This window comes from Chionomys nivalis, chromosome 8 (assembly GCF_950005125.1).
Source record: "Chionomys nivalis chromosome 8, mChiNiv1.1, whole genome shotgun sequence".
In the NCBI taxonomy this organism is placed as follows: Eukaryota; Metazoa; Chordata; class Mammalia; order Rodentia; family Cricetidae; genus Chionomys; species Chionomys nivalis.
In genome coordinates this window covers 21,424,059-21,442,696 of record NC_080093.1, presented here as the reverse complement: position 1 = coordinate 21,442,696, position 18,638 = coordinate 21,424,059, and the positions used below count along the sequence as shown (strand labels likewise).

The 18,638-nt window shown below is 42.7% G+C and overlaps 1 protein-coding gene across 3 annotated transcripts in view; it reads left to right on the top strand.

The window, feature by feature from the left end:
• Plce1 (phospholipase C epsilon 1) overlaps positions 1-18,638 on the top strand; it is a 269,128-nt gene that overhangs the window by 33,867 nt on the left and 216,623 nt on the right. For all 3 annotated transcript variants that reach the window (XM_057778052.1, XM_057778051.1, XM_057778050.1), the window contains exon 2: positions 6,342-7,879. In XM_057778052.1, coding sequence (XP_057634035.1) covers positions 6,680-7,879 — 1,200 coding nt within the window. In that variant the 5' untranslated portion in view covers positions 6,342-6,679. The remainder of the gene's footprint in view (positions 1-6,341; positions 7,880-18,638) is intronic.

The following is an 18,638-nucleotide window of genomic DNA, read 5'->3' as shown; positions in this document are numbered from 1 at the left end:
AATGGTAATCACAGTATACAGAAGGGAATACCACATCACCTCTTCTTTTCTGTTTAAATGAAAAGGAAGGTTTTAATTTTAATATAGTAAAATTACATATAACAAAAGAGGTATCAAGAGTTACGTTACAATATTTATACCTACTTTATCTTTTATCATGACTAAGGAAGACTATAACATATCTCTTGCTTGATATTGTTTTTGTTGATTGTAATTCTATTTTTTTTATATTTATTTATTATGTATACAATATTCTGTCTGTGTGTATGCTTACAGGCCAGAAGAGGGCACCAGACCTCATTACAGATGGTTGTGAGTCACCATGTGGTTGCTGGGAATTGAACTCAGGACCTTTGAAAGAACAGGCAACGCTCTTAACCACTGAGCCATCTCTCCAGCCCTGCAATTTTAATTTTTATACTTGATATTTGTTCTTGTTATATATAATTTTGTATTAGGCTTAGAACTCTCTTATTTAAACAAAAGGGGAAGGTGCTATAGGAATTCCTTCAGCCAGTATAGCCTTTAAGTTACCAGCCCACTTGGGCATGGTCTCTTATACTATCAATACCAATGTAAAGTGCACACACTCCCTCTCTCTTCTGGCTGCTAGATTCGGTTCCTGTTCCCCATTCATGCAGAGGTCTGTGATCTGTGAGTCTGCCCCTAAATAAATAACTCCTTTATTATACTCAATTCTGAGCTAGTGTGGGATTTCTTTTTAGCATCCGTCTTCTGAGGAGGACTGTCCCTCCAAAGACATGTCTCAGAAATTGCAAACCACTTTTCCTTATGTCTCATTAGCTGTACCATAATCACATGGCCACATTAAGATATAAGGGGTAGTTATAACCCTGCCCTGAAATTCAGATATTATGTTATTGAGGATAACTATGAGCACAGATTTCTAGGGAGGGAGGGGATCACTGCTAGGGAATAAAGGACTCTTTGCCACCCAAGTGATACAGTGCTGTTGCAAATATTAAATGAGATTCTATATATCTGTTTGAACAAGATTTTCACACAGTTTATGTTCTGTTAAGTACTAACTATTGTTTTTATAATTAAATTTGACAGACAGCCATCCATTCACTCAATCTATTCAGCATATTTTGAGCTCCCTCAGTGTTGGATGCTGCTGCTCTATTGAAATCCCTCTACCAGCATCTAAAGAAGACCGTCATCAAAGATGGCTCCCCCTTGGTTAAACAGCTCTACAAGACAGGGAATTCTTTGTTAGGCTGGGCCAAAGACTTTCTTCCTAATAATTAATATGCCTTGGCCCTTATTCTGCCTTTTGAGATAATATGAAACAAGCCTTTATTCATCTTGAGACCAGATAGGCGAAGACAGAGATCAGGACTCCCACTTCATTTTCTGGCTCTAAACATGCAGCTCATCATCTCATTATTTATCTGGGACAGGGTTGGTGAGCCTCTTTTATAAAGGGCCAGATGGTAAATATTTTCGGCTTTGTGTACCACATGGTCTGTGTCACAGCTTCCCAACTCCTCTGTTATAATGTAGAAATGGACATAGATATGACATAAATTAGTAGATGTAACTGCATGGCAGTAAAATTTTATCGATAAAGTCTGGTGGCAAGCCAGCTTTGGGCCTCAGGCTGTAGATCTCTACCCCTGTTTTAGCCCATGAAAAGTCATTAGCACCATTATTCTTGGCTGATATGCCCCTATTCTGAAGCTAAAACCTCCCTCTGTGTCACCCTCTGATCCTCTATACCTTTTATCTGTTTTTCTTATCTTACTGCTTCATCTATGATTTCCAGCACAGTTTATATCTCCATGGCTCTGCTCTGGTTATTAATTCCCCTAATCATACTATCTATCCCCAATAAATCTGTAGCTTAGACATATTAGATTGACCCCACTCCCCATATTACATAACCTTAGGCCATACATCCCTTGAATCTCAGGGGGGTGGTCCTTTTCTAGTCTCCCTCATGAACATTTCTCACATGTCCATGTAAGAAAAACAATAAATCCCATTTTACATCCTTTTGCTTTTCATATCTGTTAAGACTATGGTCTACATTTTGGTGCTTCTAATTTTATTTAGACAATATCATACCGCTCACTGTAGCTTTAATTCTAAGCTTAGTTGACCCTTTCTTTTGAAGTTAATCCAGGACTACTTTAGAAGGTCTGGGCAGAAATTAGCATTTGTTGATTGGCTAACCACTTTTGACATGTATGGCACAGGTGTTCCTTCCTAATATTGATAACTCAAGAACACCAATTGGTGGTCACAAGACTGATATTTAAGGAATTGATTCTGATTATAAAATAGAAATGAAACTCAAGCAGACCTGATGAAGAATATGTGTACAATTATCTCATGAGGGGAAATTCAACAAACACCATGCCACGAAGGCAGAGCCATTGAGCCTTGACTGTCCTTTCTTGTGAATAATGTGAACTAACAGACATTTCCTCTGACTTGGTATCTTTCAAAGTTTTTCACTCATAACCTTATCTTTGAAGGCAATTTTATTTCTATTTTGCAGGAGAGAAACTCAAACCTGACTGTAAAATATTTACCAGAGGTCCCAGACCCTGTGTTTGGCTGTTTTAGTTCATTTCAGTCCGCATTGCTCTTCTCTGGGAAGTGCACTGCAACTCATCGTTTTGCTAACTCCTACATGTCTTTAATAATGCAGCTTAATCATCACCATCTCCAGTAACCCCACTGTGGGAATGAATCCCGCCTTATGCCCACCATCTGTTTTAGGTGTTCTTCATCAGTGTTGACACAGCGCTGTTTGTAACATACCTTGACTGGTAATTTATTAGCTCATGAAGAAATTAAGGGCAAGATGCTTGCCTCATTTAATTTTGCACTCAGTAAACATTTGTTGAAAAATGGAATATCGTGAGATGGAGCCCAGCCTAGGGAGTCAGTTCTCCGTGATGTTTCTCATTCCTGAATACAGCTGGAAGCAAAACAAGGATCATTGCTTTAGTAGGCTGTCTGTAATCTCCAGCCTTCCGAAACAAACCCAAATAAAGAATAGGCTACTCCCAGGAGTCATGTCTTTATAAACAGCAGAACCTGAACCCACAAGGTCTCAGCCTGGGTGGAGGAGGAAACAGCACAGTTCATGGTTAGGAAAAATTTCTGGAGTCAGACTTTTTAGGTTTGAATCCTGTCTCCATCATTCCCATCAGCTGACTTAGCCTCTTTCTAGGCCTTGATTTCTAGTTTCCCAAATACAAAGAGCAGAACTTTCTTGTATTCTCTGTTGCTATGTAACAATCAATATACAACAAAATTTATGGTGCAAAACAATAAACGTGTATTATTCCATATAACTCTGTGGTTAGGAGTCTGGGAGAGAGCTTATGTGGCTGAGGCGCTCTTGTGAGGCTGCAGGTGCTGGCTGCAGCTGTAATCACTGGGAGCCTTGACTGAGGCCAGAGGAGCCACTCTCAAGATGATATACCATGTGACCGTCGGGGGCGCTCAACAGCAGCTGGTCCCTGGCAACGTGACCTATTCTCGGAACTCCTCCAGGCTACTTCCGTCACATTCTGTGTGTTAGGAGGAAATCACTAGTGTATCCCATATCCACGAGGAGAATCATGTCCTACCTTTTGTAAAGAGGAGTATCAAAAGCATTTGTTACTTAAAAAATCATTACTTTTATTTTATAGGATTGTGTGAGAATGAACTGAGATATTAATTGCACTGTATTTACCAGAAGACTTAGTACCAAAAATGTTTGCTCCTCTCTCCCACCTAGAATTCCTTATCTTTTCCACAGATGAAGAAACAAAAGCAAAACATGGACTAACTGTCAATTTGAAGGCTTTGAAAAAACAAAACAAAACAAAGACCCTGAATCCAAGTTAGTGAGATAACCTATTAAAGTTTTCTGTAGCATTCTTGAAACAGAAAGCTGTTTGTGAATATATAGATTTTTTTCATTCTTTTAAAAAATTTTGATATTATAATATAATTACAACTTTTCACCCTTTCCTTTTCCTCTCTTCAAACCCTCTCATACCACTCCTCTTTGCTTTCTTTGAAATTTATGGCCTCTCTTTTTGTTATTATTATATGAATATGCATTTATATACATAATAGAATATGCTCGGTCTACACAGTGTTATTTATATGTATGTTTCCAGGGCTGAGCATTTGGTATTGGATAGCCAATTGGAAGACTTATTTCTCCTGCCCTCAGAGTTATAGCTCTTAATGTAAGATTTAGGCCTCATGGGCTTCTCTCTACCTGTTTTGGTATGTCTATTGTTGTTCTTGATCAACTCGCATTTAGGCAATGATGTTGGTAGGTTTCCTTGGGAAAGAGTGACATCTGTGGACAAGGGGCAAAGACAGCACAGCTGATGCTGGCAGTGGGTAGTGGTGACCTGTGAAGAGTTGCCTCAGGAGGAGAGGCTGCACCTAGGCAGAAAGGATCCACTTGTGATGGGAACCCTCTGGTCCCAACATTCCTGAAAGAGCCTTGCTGACAGCACCTTCCACATCACAGAGAAGTTTGGTTGACTCTCTTGGTTCATAGGGTTTCATGTAAGTGCTGGCTGTCTACCCCATAGGGCAACATGTAATACAAGGAAGATGTTCAATCATTTGATCAAAGGGAAAAAAAAGACTGTGCCATTAAACTAGCTAAGCCACTTAAAATATTACACCTTCATAAGTCAGTCTTTCATGTCCACTTACATTTAAACTGAACGATTTCTTACTCAAGTGAAACCAAAAGGGTGTTTCTTTAAATGTGAGGGAGTGGGGACTAGGAATGTTGACTAAAGACGTATTTTGGAATGTTTAAACCCACTGTTAGTTCCCTTTGGTTGCATCTCTTCTTTGTTTACTGTTTGGTTTTATAATAAGTGTTTAAAATTAACTGAATTTTAAATGACTTTAATTTCAGTGCTTTTTTTTCCCCTAAATGATTGTTTTAGGATTCAGAGTGTACGTCTTTAGTCTACCTGTAGGTAACCATCTAATGATTCATGTAGAAATAACCTCATAGCATTACTGTTCCAGGTCCCTTCTCTTGACCTCTACTGTCTAGACAGTTCACTTCTGGGACCTCCCACAGGGCAGGGAAACCTGCTTGCTCTTTGGGCTGAGGAGGGAGGAAGACTTGATTGGGGGAGGGGGGGAATGGGAGGTGGTGGCGGGGAAGAGGCAGAAATCTTTAATAATTAAATAAATTAATTAATTAATAAAAAAATAAAAAATAAATAAAAAAGAGAGAGAAAAATAAGGAAAAAAAAGAAATCTCACAACACACAATTACTATTTTGCATAAATGGTCAATTATCTTGCTAAGTGATTTTTTAAAAAAATGAAAAAAATTCATGTCCATATTTAATAAGTTTAGGCTATTTGCTCCTCTTAAAACTATTCATGGATTTTTATATTATGTGCATTAGTGTTTTATCTGCATTTATGCGTGTATGCGGGTATCAGATCAGTTTTAATTAGATTGCAGACAGTTGGGAGCTGCTGTGTGGGTGCTGCAGATGAACCTGGGTCTTCTGGAAGAGCAGCCAGTGTTCCCAACTGCTGAATCATCTCTCCAGCCCCTCTTTGATCCATTAGATAGACCAGTCTAGAATTTTCCTTCTGTACAGGGTCTTCCTTTATCACTTTCTACAGTTAAACTCTGCTACTTGATGAGTCCTTCCAGCTTTGCATAGCTGAAAAAGGTTTACTTCATTTTCATTTGCTGGGTATAGAATTCTGCTTACCAGTGTCTCTTCTTATTCTGCTCCTTGCTTGCTTGCATTGTTTCTGATGAGAAATCTATTGTCTTATCTTTGCAGCTCTTGTCTTATCACCCTAGCTCCTTTGGCCTTCTTGAAGTGGCAGCTTTTCCTCTTTTGTCTAGACAGACTATTGGATTCTACCTGGGTCTGGAGACTCTCTAAAAGCGAGCTCAGCTATTTACACTGCGCTCACTTAATTTTTCTCTTGATTCAGATATCAACATTGTGTTTGGACTATTCACTGTGTGAAAATCATTATCTTTTTCTTTTTTCTTTTCTTTCTTTCTTTTTTTTTTCTTTTTTTTTTTTTTTTTTTTTGCTTAGACTTTATTTAAAGCACCAGGATAAATTTGATTCTTCATACTCTCCAGTTTCTTTTTGTTTTGTTTTGTTTTCTGGAAGCGGAAGTTCCAAATTGTCAAGCCAAAATGACAAATGCTTAACATATTAAAACTAACTTTTGGTTGTAAAACTCTCTCCTAAGAATTGACCTGTATCTTCCACTAAGTAAAAATTATCAACTCACTTTAAAAATCTATTTAATGCCATAAATGTTTGATGTTATTTCTTTTCTTATAGGGAGCAGAAAACACTCAAGCTGGATTTTTAAGTCACTGCACATTAACAATAAACCACAAGTTGCAGAATGTGATCCTGAGTAAAATGCTTCTGAAAAAATTAGCTTCAAGCAACAGAGGAAAGAAGTCTGGAGGGCCATTTTGAAACACTGGTCTAAAACAAACTGTTCTTGTTGGAAATTACAACTGGAAAGTTTTGCCTGGCTCTCAACATACCCAAATGAAAGGCACTGTCGACTTGTTTCTCACAGAGACCGGGATTATGTGAGATTACCTGTTATCTTAACATGCTCACCAGGGGAGGGAACCCAGAAGAGTAACTGAAGGACACAGGTCAAGATGACTTCTGAAGAAATGGCCGCTTCCGTCCTCATCCCTGTGACTCAGAGGACAGTGGCTTCTGCCCAGTCGGCAGTGGGAGAGGACAAGAGTGAACAGGTCTCAGATGCTGCTGTTCCAAAGGTACGCGCTGGCAGGTCCAGCGGCCAGATCCCCCAGACCCTCTCACGGTGGAACAAACCTGAGGCAGAGCCTTCTAGAAGCGATTTGTCCCAGGTCCTCTCAATAGCAACGGGAGGCATAATGAGCGATGAGAACCACAATGAACAGTGCTGGGAGCAAAACCTGCCAGACTCTGTGAGAAACCGCACCGTCAACTGCAACAGCCTCTTGCAGAGTCACCAGTGTGACCCTCCTCGGAACCAGCTTCGTGGGGCCTGTGACTCGGTCGCAGAAGAGGGCCTGTGTTTGCAAACTGGAATTTCTTCTCCACTGGAAAGGAAGGCATTCCCTGGAATTCAACTGGAAATGGGTGATCCTCCCATGGATGTGAGCCCTTTGGGAAACGAGCCTGGAATCACGGAGCCCAGCGGACCTCAGCCTGACAGCAACATGGCAGTCTTTCATTTCCGTTATGAAGCAGACAGAACAATGTCTGACGCTTTCCATTCCCTGTCAGAAAAATTAATTTTGGATGACTGTGCAAACTACGTTGCTCTTCCTGGGGGGCAGCAGAAGAAACATTACGAGGCGTATACTCGTAAGCTAGTGGAACTGACCAGAGACTGTGGCAATAAGAACGGGCGGCTGCAGTGCGAACATTGCAGCTTGCTGCACAGCAAATACCTACGCTTTGAAAGCGCCTGCCCGCAGGCTGACGTGGGCTGCTCAGGGGCTGGATTTTGCAGGGAGGGTTTTACTCACAATCCACCTGCCAAGACTTTCCTGAGCCCTTTGGAGGATTTCTCTGACAGTTGTGAAGACATAGACGATTTTTTGAAAAGCAAAAAGGAACGGTCCACTTTGCTAGTGAGAAGGTTTTGTAAAAATGACAGGGAAGTGAAGAAGTCCGTGTACACCGGCACTAGAGCGATAGTGAGAACCCTGCCTTCTGGCCATATTGGGCCAGCTGCTTGGAGCCATGTGGATCGGAAGAGAGCGAGGCTCTTAGGGTCTTGTGGGGATGCAATGGAACCTCTGTCAGCAATGGATGTAAGGCCATGTGGGAGCCTACATCTGTCTGAAGCCCAGTGGTGTCTGGTAAGAGTTTACGTTTCTTCCATCGCTTTGGTTTGTTTTGCTTTTCCTCCCTTCCTTCATTCCCCCTTTAGAAGCTTTTATCTAGGGTCTTACTATATAGGTCCTACATAAGCCTGGAGCTTGCTATGAATATGGCCTAGCATGACCCTCCTGACAACCTCCTGAATCTTGAGATTACAGGTGGACACTCCTGTTTCCTTCCATTATTTCATTAAACTTGCTTGTTCTTTTTATAAATCTGAATTTCTATTGCTTTAATTAAAAGATAAAGCAAGATCTGTCAAATTATGATTCTCACAGGAATCATTGGCAGTTATTGAGAAATAGGTATTCCAATTGATAGGTCTAAGGTCTAAGTTGATTCTGCAGGTCACAAAACATGCACAGGCCTATGTAGGGCTTGGAGAAGTTACAGATTTTCTGTCATCAGCTTTGGAGATGCATTCTCAAGTCTTTTCCATGACCCACTGTGGCCTTTAGCTTTACAGGCCTGAAGGAGTTTAAGTCTTGAAGCTCACTTTATACCCAAAGGTCTTCCCTTTCTTCTCTCTTAAACTTTGTGTGTGTGAGTGAGTGCATGTCATATACCCCGTCAGCGAGGACAATGTGGTTAAAATAATACTTTAAATGCACCAAATGAAATAGAAAGCATCAGTAATGAAGAAAAATATGTTGGCTTACACTTGTGCGACACAAGATGGTTTTGAAATTGGGAGATGCCAGTTTAAATGCATCTTTACTGCCATACGGACCCTCATTACCTAGGATTGTGATAGCTAACTGAGTTTCCAAGCAGTAAGGAATGTAAGTAGAGTGACTTACTTGGGACTTTTTTAATTTTGACCTTGTGAGCCTCATGTTACAGGAGATCCCTTTAATCTGGGCAAACGGAGACAACGGACCACTCTAGATAGCCATAATATCATAAGATCTCCACCACAACCATGATATGATGTTAAATGTGCTATTTTTATTGGTGGTAAGATCATTCACTTCTTGTAGATGCTCATAATTAAAGAAATGCTAAATTTACACGTAAGATTACCGAGAATAATCATTTTTGATTCTAAGTTCCAGGGCCTCCAAGAATCTCGGTTTTCCTTTTTAACCATAAACAAGCAGGCTGCTCTGAGCCCGATCTGCACTGCTGAAGATTGAACCATATACTTTGCCTATTTCTTGCTTGGGAGCATTTGGGATCTTGTCTGATGAAAGGAAGGAAGGAAGCCTTTCTATGTTTGCTGTCCATTCACCACAGCCAGAGTGTGGGTTCCTTTCTACATCTCTTCCCCTGATCCCACACGAAAGCTGAGTCAAAGCAAGACACTCCATACAGAGTGGCCTGTCCTGCCCTGCACACTGAAGTCTTGCCCCTCGGCTCTCCTCCATGAGGCTGCTGCTGAGGACAGCATGCCACCCCATGTGAAAGGATGTAACTTTCTAAAGTCACGCACCCTTGAGAGCACATTAGAAGTTTCCGGATAGCAAATGAATACAAATGCATTGCTGTCATAGCTTCCAAAGGACGCTTGTGTTGGGCGTGAGTTTTAGAATGATTAGAGAGTGACTGGGCTTCCTTCCGGCTCTCTCCACCCTGAAGCTGTTGGGCAGAAGCTAAACACCTTCACGTGTCAGGCTGCTTAATTTACAGGGAGAAGAGCTAATGGGATGAGACAAACTGTCTCCTCACCACCGCTCTGTTAGAGTGGGCCTCAAAAACTGCTCTTCCCTTTGTCTCAAATGCCTTTTGGAGACTACGGGCTTTTTTTTTTTTTTTTTCTGCCATGTATGGTATATCTGGGTGGGCTGGCTGTGCTGTCCTTTAGAGGGAGAATTCAACATGCATGCCGCGCCATGTCAGAAAGTTACTGGTCTTTAAACTATAGCCTTCTCTACAACTTGCTCTTTAGAGTCTGGCAGAAATGCTTCACAGTTTGGCACAGCTGAATTATATCCGCTTGCCTCAGGTCTTGTGAGTTACTCCGTTCATCTGAAAGTGCAGTACCCCCGCGGTACACTCCCTTTCTGTTTTCTGATGGTTCCATGCGTATCTTTCCTATTTGCTCAGTCAAGTTGTAAATTTAGGAAGGGCAGAGACAGAGCCCTTATGCTTTTTTTCCTCTATATAATAATGCATGCGTGTTGCTGGATGCAGAGAGAACAAGGACAGTGACATGGTTGGAAACAGACTCTGGAGCCGACCCAAATTTAAATTATGGCTTGGGATCCAAGAGTGATTGACAGGCAGTCTTTTTGCTCCTAATTACCTTTCATGTAAACCAGGCATAAAGGTGCCATTGTGGGCCCCTCTACAGCGAGATGTCATCCTTCACACAGTGCTGAAAGCAGTGAGTGCTCTTGTCCCGACCTTCAATTTTCTGCTTGTTGGTGGACTCATTCCCACCCCGTTATGCTCTTTGGTGGACGTTTACACCAGGATGGATTCTAATGTCCAGTTTGCCCTCCATATCTGCAGGCTTTGCCTTCATGAGTCCCTTTAGATGCAGACTAAAGGGATCTGAAAATTTTTGCTAGGACTGTCGTTGAGCGACGGAGTGCTTGCCGTCACATATAAAGCCTTGAGTTCAAACTCCAGTAGCCACCTCCTCCATCCCGCCCAACATTTAGCCAGGTCTGATAGCAACTACTCAGGAGCCTGACGCAGGAATATTGCAAGTTCAAGGCCACATAGTGAGACTTTGTGTCAAAATAAATGCAAAAAAAGCCCGAGAATATAGTTCAGTGGTGTTGTTTTTTTGGGCTTGCCTATGTGATGCCGTAGGTCCAGTTCCAAGTAACATACATACACACACACACACACACACACACACACACCTGTTAAAAGCATTTACAGCTAACTGGTTTTTATTGTCATTATTCTGCACACAACAATTCAGCGTGTATGTGATAATGGATAGGTAGCTTGCAAATATTATACAATTTTCTATAAGGGACTTGAATATCTGCAGTTTTGAGTTTCCATGCCGTCCAAGGAGCAACTGTATTGTCTTAGCCTATAGCGTGACCCCCCCAGTCCTTCCTATGCATTGCAGGCGTGTGTTACTCATCTAATTAGTTCTTTGGCATAACATCTTGGCTTTTTTTTTCCCTGGGCGTGTTGATCAGAACAGTCCAGTGACTTTATATTTTCACAGCTGTGTGGAGAGAATAGGTTTGGATGAAGACATTAATGAGGATTCATGCTTGCTGACTAACCAGATTGTTAGTCTTCTCCTGTGTGGAAAACATCAAAGTACCCCCCATCCAGTCCCTTGAGTACTCCCTCCTGCTCTAAAGCTGTTGGCTCAGCAAAGTGGAGTCTTTGGCAAATGGCTAAAACTGCAGGGTAAAGATTTCACTAGGAGTGTTTATCTTTAAAAAAAAAAATCTCTTCCTGTCTGATCTTGGGAGTTCAAAGCCTAGAGTTATCTTACAGGTAGATTCAAGCTCAGAAAGTGCCAGCTTTTGTCTTGACAAACTTAACTGTGTAATCCTAGCCATGTGTAACTCAGTAGCCATGGAAGGGGCCCTGGGTGGCCAAGGCAGGAAAGTCACCCGGTTCTGTACTAATATTTTAAGGATTTCCCATCTTTGATCCTTAGGAGGATTCACTCCACATGAATGTGTAGATACGGCAAAACAGAGAAGATTCATGTTGAATTTTTAAAGGAACAGGAGATAATTTAAGAAAATTTTTATAAAGGAATACAACTCACTTTAAAAAAATCTTATTAGCAAAACTGTAAATAAAAAATATGGACACAGCCAGCTTCTGTGACTGCCCTACCTCTTTCTAAAATGCTGGCTCTTTACTGCTCAGCTCAGAATATTAAACTTAAGAGGTAGTGATGAGTTGAGCAGTAATGCCTTTATTGAGACAAATGTGCTTGAAGGAGGAGGGAGGGAGAGAGGAGGAGGAGGAGGAGGAGGAGGAGGAGGAGGAGGAGAAAAAGAAGAAGAAGAAGAAGAGAGAGAGAGAGAGAGAGAGAGAGAGAGAGAGAGAGAAGAGGTGTGTGTGTGTGTGTATGTACACGTGCAAGTGCGCTGGGAATTGAACATATGACCCCCTGCTTGCTAGGCAAGCACTCTACCACTGAGCTATTTTCTCTTTCACATGGAGCGAAACCAAACCTTAGGAGAAAGTCAAGGCCTCTGATACATGACCCACTGATAATAAATTCATGTCCTAAGCTGTAACTTATAAAAATGACTGAATCCTTTGAGCCTCACTGTCCACCCTAAGAGGTACCTTTGAAATAACAACAAGACTTTGTTTTTTTCTTTAAGAATTTGGTTGCCCTGAAGATCAGTGACAGTTTGAACCTTGAAATAATTAAAATTTCATCGGGTGCTTAGACTAAGCTGGAAGCCAGTGCCTGGTGAGCTGCCTGGCGGCTTCTTCTTTCCCTGGGACTTCATCAACATTAATGACATGAGATTTGGAAGAACCTGCCCTTTCCCACTGATTGCTCTGAGAGAGAGTGGGTTCCACCAGCCCCGTACAGTGCAGTTATGTCCAGCGCATCAGTGATGAGCAATCTGAGGCCAGCCCTGGGATGATGGAACTACACACTTTTTTCGATTAGCTGACCTGGGACAGCGCCGATCATCTCTCCTCATCTCTGTAGTTACTCTAGCTCTTTGGCCTAGGATCTGAAAAAAGGTGGAATGAAAACCTTCCACTAGGACTCTGCTTTGTGATGTGTGCATTTCTGGCTACTATTACTCTTACGGCAGCCTTGGGACAAGGTCAGCATTAGGACTGTCCCTGCTTTCCTGCAGTTGTTCTGAGTAAATGGAGATGTCAACTTCGGAGACCTGTCTCTTAGAAAGGCCATTTATATGTGGCCAGAAAATGATCAGATCCAGTGGACAAAGACAGGCCATCAGGACCTGGTCTCATCCTTGCCCTGCATTTTACAGGATAGGACCTCAGGATGCCCTTGGAATGAGCAGCGGGAGTTTCGCTCTCTGGGAACAAGGAGACAGTAGACAATAGGGCTCATAGACAATTTGGGGTGATGGGGAGGTTTCCACCCTGCTGACCAAGTGATTCAGCATTCAGGGACTTGAAGCATCATTGCAGGGCTGGGTGTGGCCATCCTCTGCCCTCCATGACTAGACTAACTGGTGGTTTGGTCCTCCCTGAAAAACTGTTCTCAGATGGGGGTGCTGACTCATGCTCCGGTCCTCAAAAGCTCCAAGACACCCACGTGATGCTCCCTTTGGTGCTCTGGATACATCCAGAGTTCATGAGTGCAAACACTTAACTCTTATACTAGGTCCCTTCCCTGAAGTCCAACCCCTTCCCTCGTGCAGGCTCTCACCCCTCAAACCCCCAGAAAGCTCAACAGAAACCTCCCACTCAAGCGTCCAGCAATGAAGTCCTGCTGGTCTCTCAGGGATGCTAAGGGCCCCTTCTCCTTTGAAGCACAAACCATATCTCCTTGTTTGAGGGAAGGGGCGCTTGGACGTCTTTTCTTTTAAAACATCTTTGTTGAGATACAATTTACCCATTTGTACTTAAAGATAAGTACACCCTTCACCACAGTCAGTCTGGACCACTTCCATTCCCTAAAAGCAACCCTGTGCCCTTCAGAACCAGCCCTACCCTTGGCCTCTTCTTTAACCCCATGCACCCACTATTCTTTCTGTCTGTTGAATATGCTATTGTGGATTTTCATACACTTGAACTTACAGGGTATATGATATTTTGGGAATGGCTTGATTCACTTAGCATTGGCATTTTCAAGTCATTCAACCCTATAGCATGTATTCATGCTTCATGATTTTTTATTGTGCAATAATATTCCATTGGATTATGTCTATCCACTCATGAGATGCTGAACATCACGCTTTTTCTGCTCTGAGGCTATTATGAACAGTGCTTCTGTGAACTTATTTCTTTGAAGGGTTAAGATTGAACTCAGGGCCTGTGACTTGCCAGGCAGATGCACTGAACTGCATCTCCAGCACTGTGAACATTCCACACAGGCACCTGTGAGGACACACATTTCCTGTTCTTGTTAGTATACACCTAGGTGTGGAAGGTGGGGCTATCCCTCTACATCTGATCTTTTCAGGAGTCCCTGAACAGTTTCTCCAAGCATCTGCCTCATCCCCACAACAATGCACAAGGCATAAGTGTCTCCTCATCCCTAACAGAGTTTGTTATTATTTCTGTCTTTGTTAATAGCCATCATACTTAGATGTGGAGTGATAATTTTATTATCGCTTTTATATGCATTTTCCTGATAGTGGCTCTGAGCATTGTCTCATGCGTTTATTGGCCTTTTGCATTTTTCCAGAGAAATGTCTAGTCTAGTCAAATCCCGGGACTATACCCAGGGCCTCGCACATGCTAGGCAAGTACTCAATCACTGAACAACCCCAGTAGCTTTGCCCATTTTAAAATTGAGTTGTCTTTCATTATGAGTTCTATATATATTGTGGATATAAGTCTATGATCATATGATTTACTATATTTATTAGTTAAGGGTATAGATACAATGAATAGACATTGAGAAAGTGGCCAACGTGGTTTGCAGCTTTAATATCCAATGAAACTTGTTAAATGCTTCCTTTGGCCATCACTTTGCCTCTCCTCTTTCTTGATCTTTCTCATGCCACTCTGCAAGCAACAGCGTTATTTTCCATAGTTTTACCTGTCCGCTAGACTATTCCACTCCAATTCGTGCAACTGTTCATCCTCTCCTCCACATTTGCCCGGAGATTTTCTTACACAGATCATTTTCCCTGTTAAATAAATTGTGCTTCCCAGAGGAAGAGCTGGGAAATCACAGTTTCAGCATGCAAACGAGCACACCAGCAGAAGGGCACCATAATGGCTCAGGTGGAGGTCACTGCTCCAGAACAAAGCCCTCTGTTAAGCACAGGTGCCAGCCCACCTAGGACAAAGTAAGTTGTCCAGGATGCAAAATTTAAGGAGGCACTATGCTCTCAGGTCTCACGGATGGCAACCTTATATTCACCAGTGTCTGCCTCCTTAAATTTTGAATGCTGGGCAGCTCAAGTGACTCACTTTGGTCCCAGCCCTGGGCACAACAAGGGTTTAAGAAAGCCTGTAGCTTAGGCACATAGATCATTTTTGCTCAGGAATAGTCTCCATAGGGTCCCACAAGCCCCGGCAAGGATAGTCTTAAAACACACGTAGGACCGACTCTTACATTTTTAAAAAGTTGCAAAAAAATCTAAAGAAAACTATTTCACAGCAAGTGAAAATTAAATGAAACTCAAGTGTCCGTGCTGGTAAAGGTTTAATAAAGCCGTTTGGAATGCAGCCACCCTCATTCCTTTCCATATTGTCTACAGCTGCTTTCAGGTTGTCACAGGGGAGCTTGGGCGCTGTAAAGGCAAACACAGCCTTTGTCCTGTGGCCTTTTACAGTAGAAGTTGTCTTTTCTGGCCAAGAGGCTCCTGTACACCTGGCCAACCCCTTTGGGTCTGGGTTTCCTGTCACATCCTCTCAGGGGTCTTCTGTGCGAGCCCCACCCCCACCCTGTGCCCTGGTCTAGAGTTTCTCCAGCAGTCAGTGTTCTGCCCATCATTCTTGACCATCTCTGTAAATTACAAAGAGAGACACACAGTTTCTATGCTCTCCTGCTCTCTTTCTCTCTCTCCCTCCCTCCCCCTCTCTCCCTCTCCCTCTCTGTCTCTCTGTCTGTCTCTCTGTCTCTCTCTCTGTCTCTCTCTCTCTCTCTGTCTCTGTCTCTCTCTCTCTCTCTCTCTCTCTCTGTCTCTTTCTCTCTCCCCTTCCCAGGTCCACTGCAGACTTGCCAGGCAGCCTCCTCTTGACAAAGTCAGGGAAAGTAGCTCATTTTGTGCTCTGCCTAGAACAGAATTGGGGTTTTTCCACTGAAATTCAAAGGGATCTTTTTCAGGCCTAGGAACCCAGACATCATGCTCTCACCTCTTCAGACTTGGCCAGAGAGACAAAGAAGGGTCATGTTAGCATCTCTTTGTCTCTGGCTCCTTTTCTCAACTGGCTGTAAAAACCCCGGGAGGCTTTCCAGAGATGGAGACAGAGAAAAGAGGCCTTCTAAAGTTCTGTTTCTGCTCAACAGATATACACGCACACAGATACAGACACAGATACACACACACATACACACACCGAGAGACACAGACACACACAGATACAGACACAGACACACACACACACACACACACACACACACACACACACACACACACACACACACTGCCCTCCTTATGGAGCAGTTTCTGCATGGACCAGAAGGAATCCTACTTTGAGGGCAGAGGGCAACACACTGTGATTTTAAATTGCAAAGATCATTCTTAGGGTTTGGAAGGGGTTTGGTCAATTTCTGAGATTGTCTAACCCCTGTTACTCTTGACAATAAGCCTGAGACAGGCCTCTCCTGGAAAGACCCAAGACCAGTTCCAGTTCTGACATTAGCTGCTGAGTGCCCTTAAGGAAGTCCTTTTAGAGCCTGAGGTTTTGTTTACATTGCGTATAACAAGTGAAGGCAGCTATATGTGCATTTATTGGCTTCTGCTGGTCAGAAACTCTGAAGACAATTTGCATGTGTATTTAATGTACTAGAAGCTACACATGCCCTCCTGACTCTAGACTCCCTTCAGCCCATGACGTCTCGCTCATGGGGTTGAAAGAATATTCCCTGCAGCATCACCTTGAGATATGACTGGAGTGAATCTTGTCCCTCCCTGATGACTAGTGAAGTCCAAGTGTTTATCATGAGCCAAATCTCCAAGTGCACAAATGCAGTGAAAAGCGAACATTCCAGATGTGATGGAACAAGTCTGTGATCTCACCACTTTCAGGAGCCTTTGAGGCCTGGGCTACATAGTGATACCCAGTCACTATGTGTGTGTGTGTGTATGTATGTATGTATGTATGCAAGCAGGCAAAGGCAAACATTGCTGGATGATGGTGAATATTCTGTGTTACTGGTGGGGCTATCGTTTTCATTGTCAGAGCAGAGGGATATCAACATTCTTACTGAATACTCTGAACATGAAGTGACACCATCTCAGATCTGACTGCTTCTGAAGTTCATATCCACAGCCTCTCTTCAGAAGTTCCTCTAGAAAGTTCTGCTGCAACTCACCCCTCTGCCTTGGCAGGGGCTCTTCTCTCTTATTAAATGTGCAGATGCTGAGCTAGACAAGGCCAGGGGATCTCTCTGTAAATGTGAGCTGGGTGCGACCTTTGGATGAGACGGGAGAGTGGGGAACAATACCAGCTCTTAATGTGGGGGCGTGTTGGCTATTGAAACGGCTGGGATTTCTTTTTATGACTCAGCCAACAAGGGGAGGAAACCAAGCTCAAGGCTTGATTTTTTTTTTTTCTGGATTGCTGTAATTTAGAAGTAAAGTACATTTACCACATTTTATAAGTAAGTAAGCAGGAACAATGTCCAAAGCAAACCGCACACACACTTGAGTCAGAATCCATGGCTTCTTCATGGTCACGCTGAAACGGCCCACGAGTGCTGGGAACTTAACTGAGAACTTTGCCACTTGAAAATGTTCCAGGATCTCCAAGCGCTCTGACCAACTGGCCTGGGCACAGGAACATGACTCGGTTGCTTCTCTTTGCAAAGTCATGCCTTTACAATGAGCTTGTTACCGCCTTCATTTGCGAGGTCAGGAGGCAAAAGAAAAGCTGGACATTGGGTGTGCTTGGGCAGCGGGCAAGCTTTACAAAAGTCCCCCTGCAAGGGCGACCTCCCTCCTGTCGTTTCTTGCATTGTGTGGCACAATAGAAGATGGGGCGCAAAACTTCTGCAGAGGCGTAAAGCCAAGCCAGACACAGCCTGCTTGGCCTTCATGTCCTAAGTGCAGAGTCAGTCTTACTCACAAGCCTATTCTGGGGTTCTCTTTCCTTGTCCTGGTCTGAATGGGCAGCTTCAGTTCTGGCTTGAGATTAGGGATCCCTTATCACCGATGCCCTCTTGATCTCACCCCTGTATTTTAACAAGGAATCACTTTGTAGGCGGACCCTATCGAGTAGCTTAGCTTCAGAGAGATTTAGCACCAAATTATAAATGGTGACACTTTAATAGTGACTGCAGCGTGCTCGAGAGCCAGCATGTAGGAGGCTGGCAGCTGGAAAGCCCTGTGGCTTCAGATTTTCCGAATTGTGAACCCTTCCATCAACCAGGAACTCCTTAGCCCTGAAAATTTTCTCCTCCAGAACAAGGGGAAAGTTCATCTGAGTTCTAAATTGTTTAATAGAAAATACATTATTTTTCTCTTAGTAAGAATTAGGTTTTAGGCCCTTGGTAGATCAGCTATTTCTTCTTTAAATAGTCATAAACCCAACATGGGCACAATGATGGTGGTTTAGATGATAATTTTTGAAGCAAATGCCATTATCATGGAGACCATATTTTCCACATTTAAAAGGGGGGGGGGGTAACTTGTTATTCAGAGAAAAGAAAAAGAATATTTGAAATTAAGAATGAACTAGGAAATCCAGAACAAGTGGTTTTAGTAGCGTCTAATCACAACATGAAGGGGAAAGAATGTGACTAACTCACTGTATGTATAATTAATTCATTAGAAACATCAGGTGGAGTAGCCTAGATTGGCGAGTCATGCTCTATTTCCAGTTCTTGGGAGGCTGAGGCAAGAAGATTTCCAGTTCTGGATTACAGAGTAAGATACTGTTACAAATGAATGAATGAATAAATGAATGAACAAATAAATAATAGGCAGACAGACAGACCAACAAACAAACAGAAGCCGGATT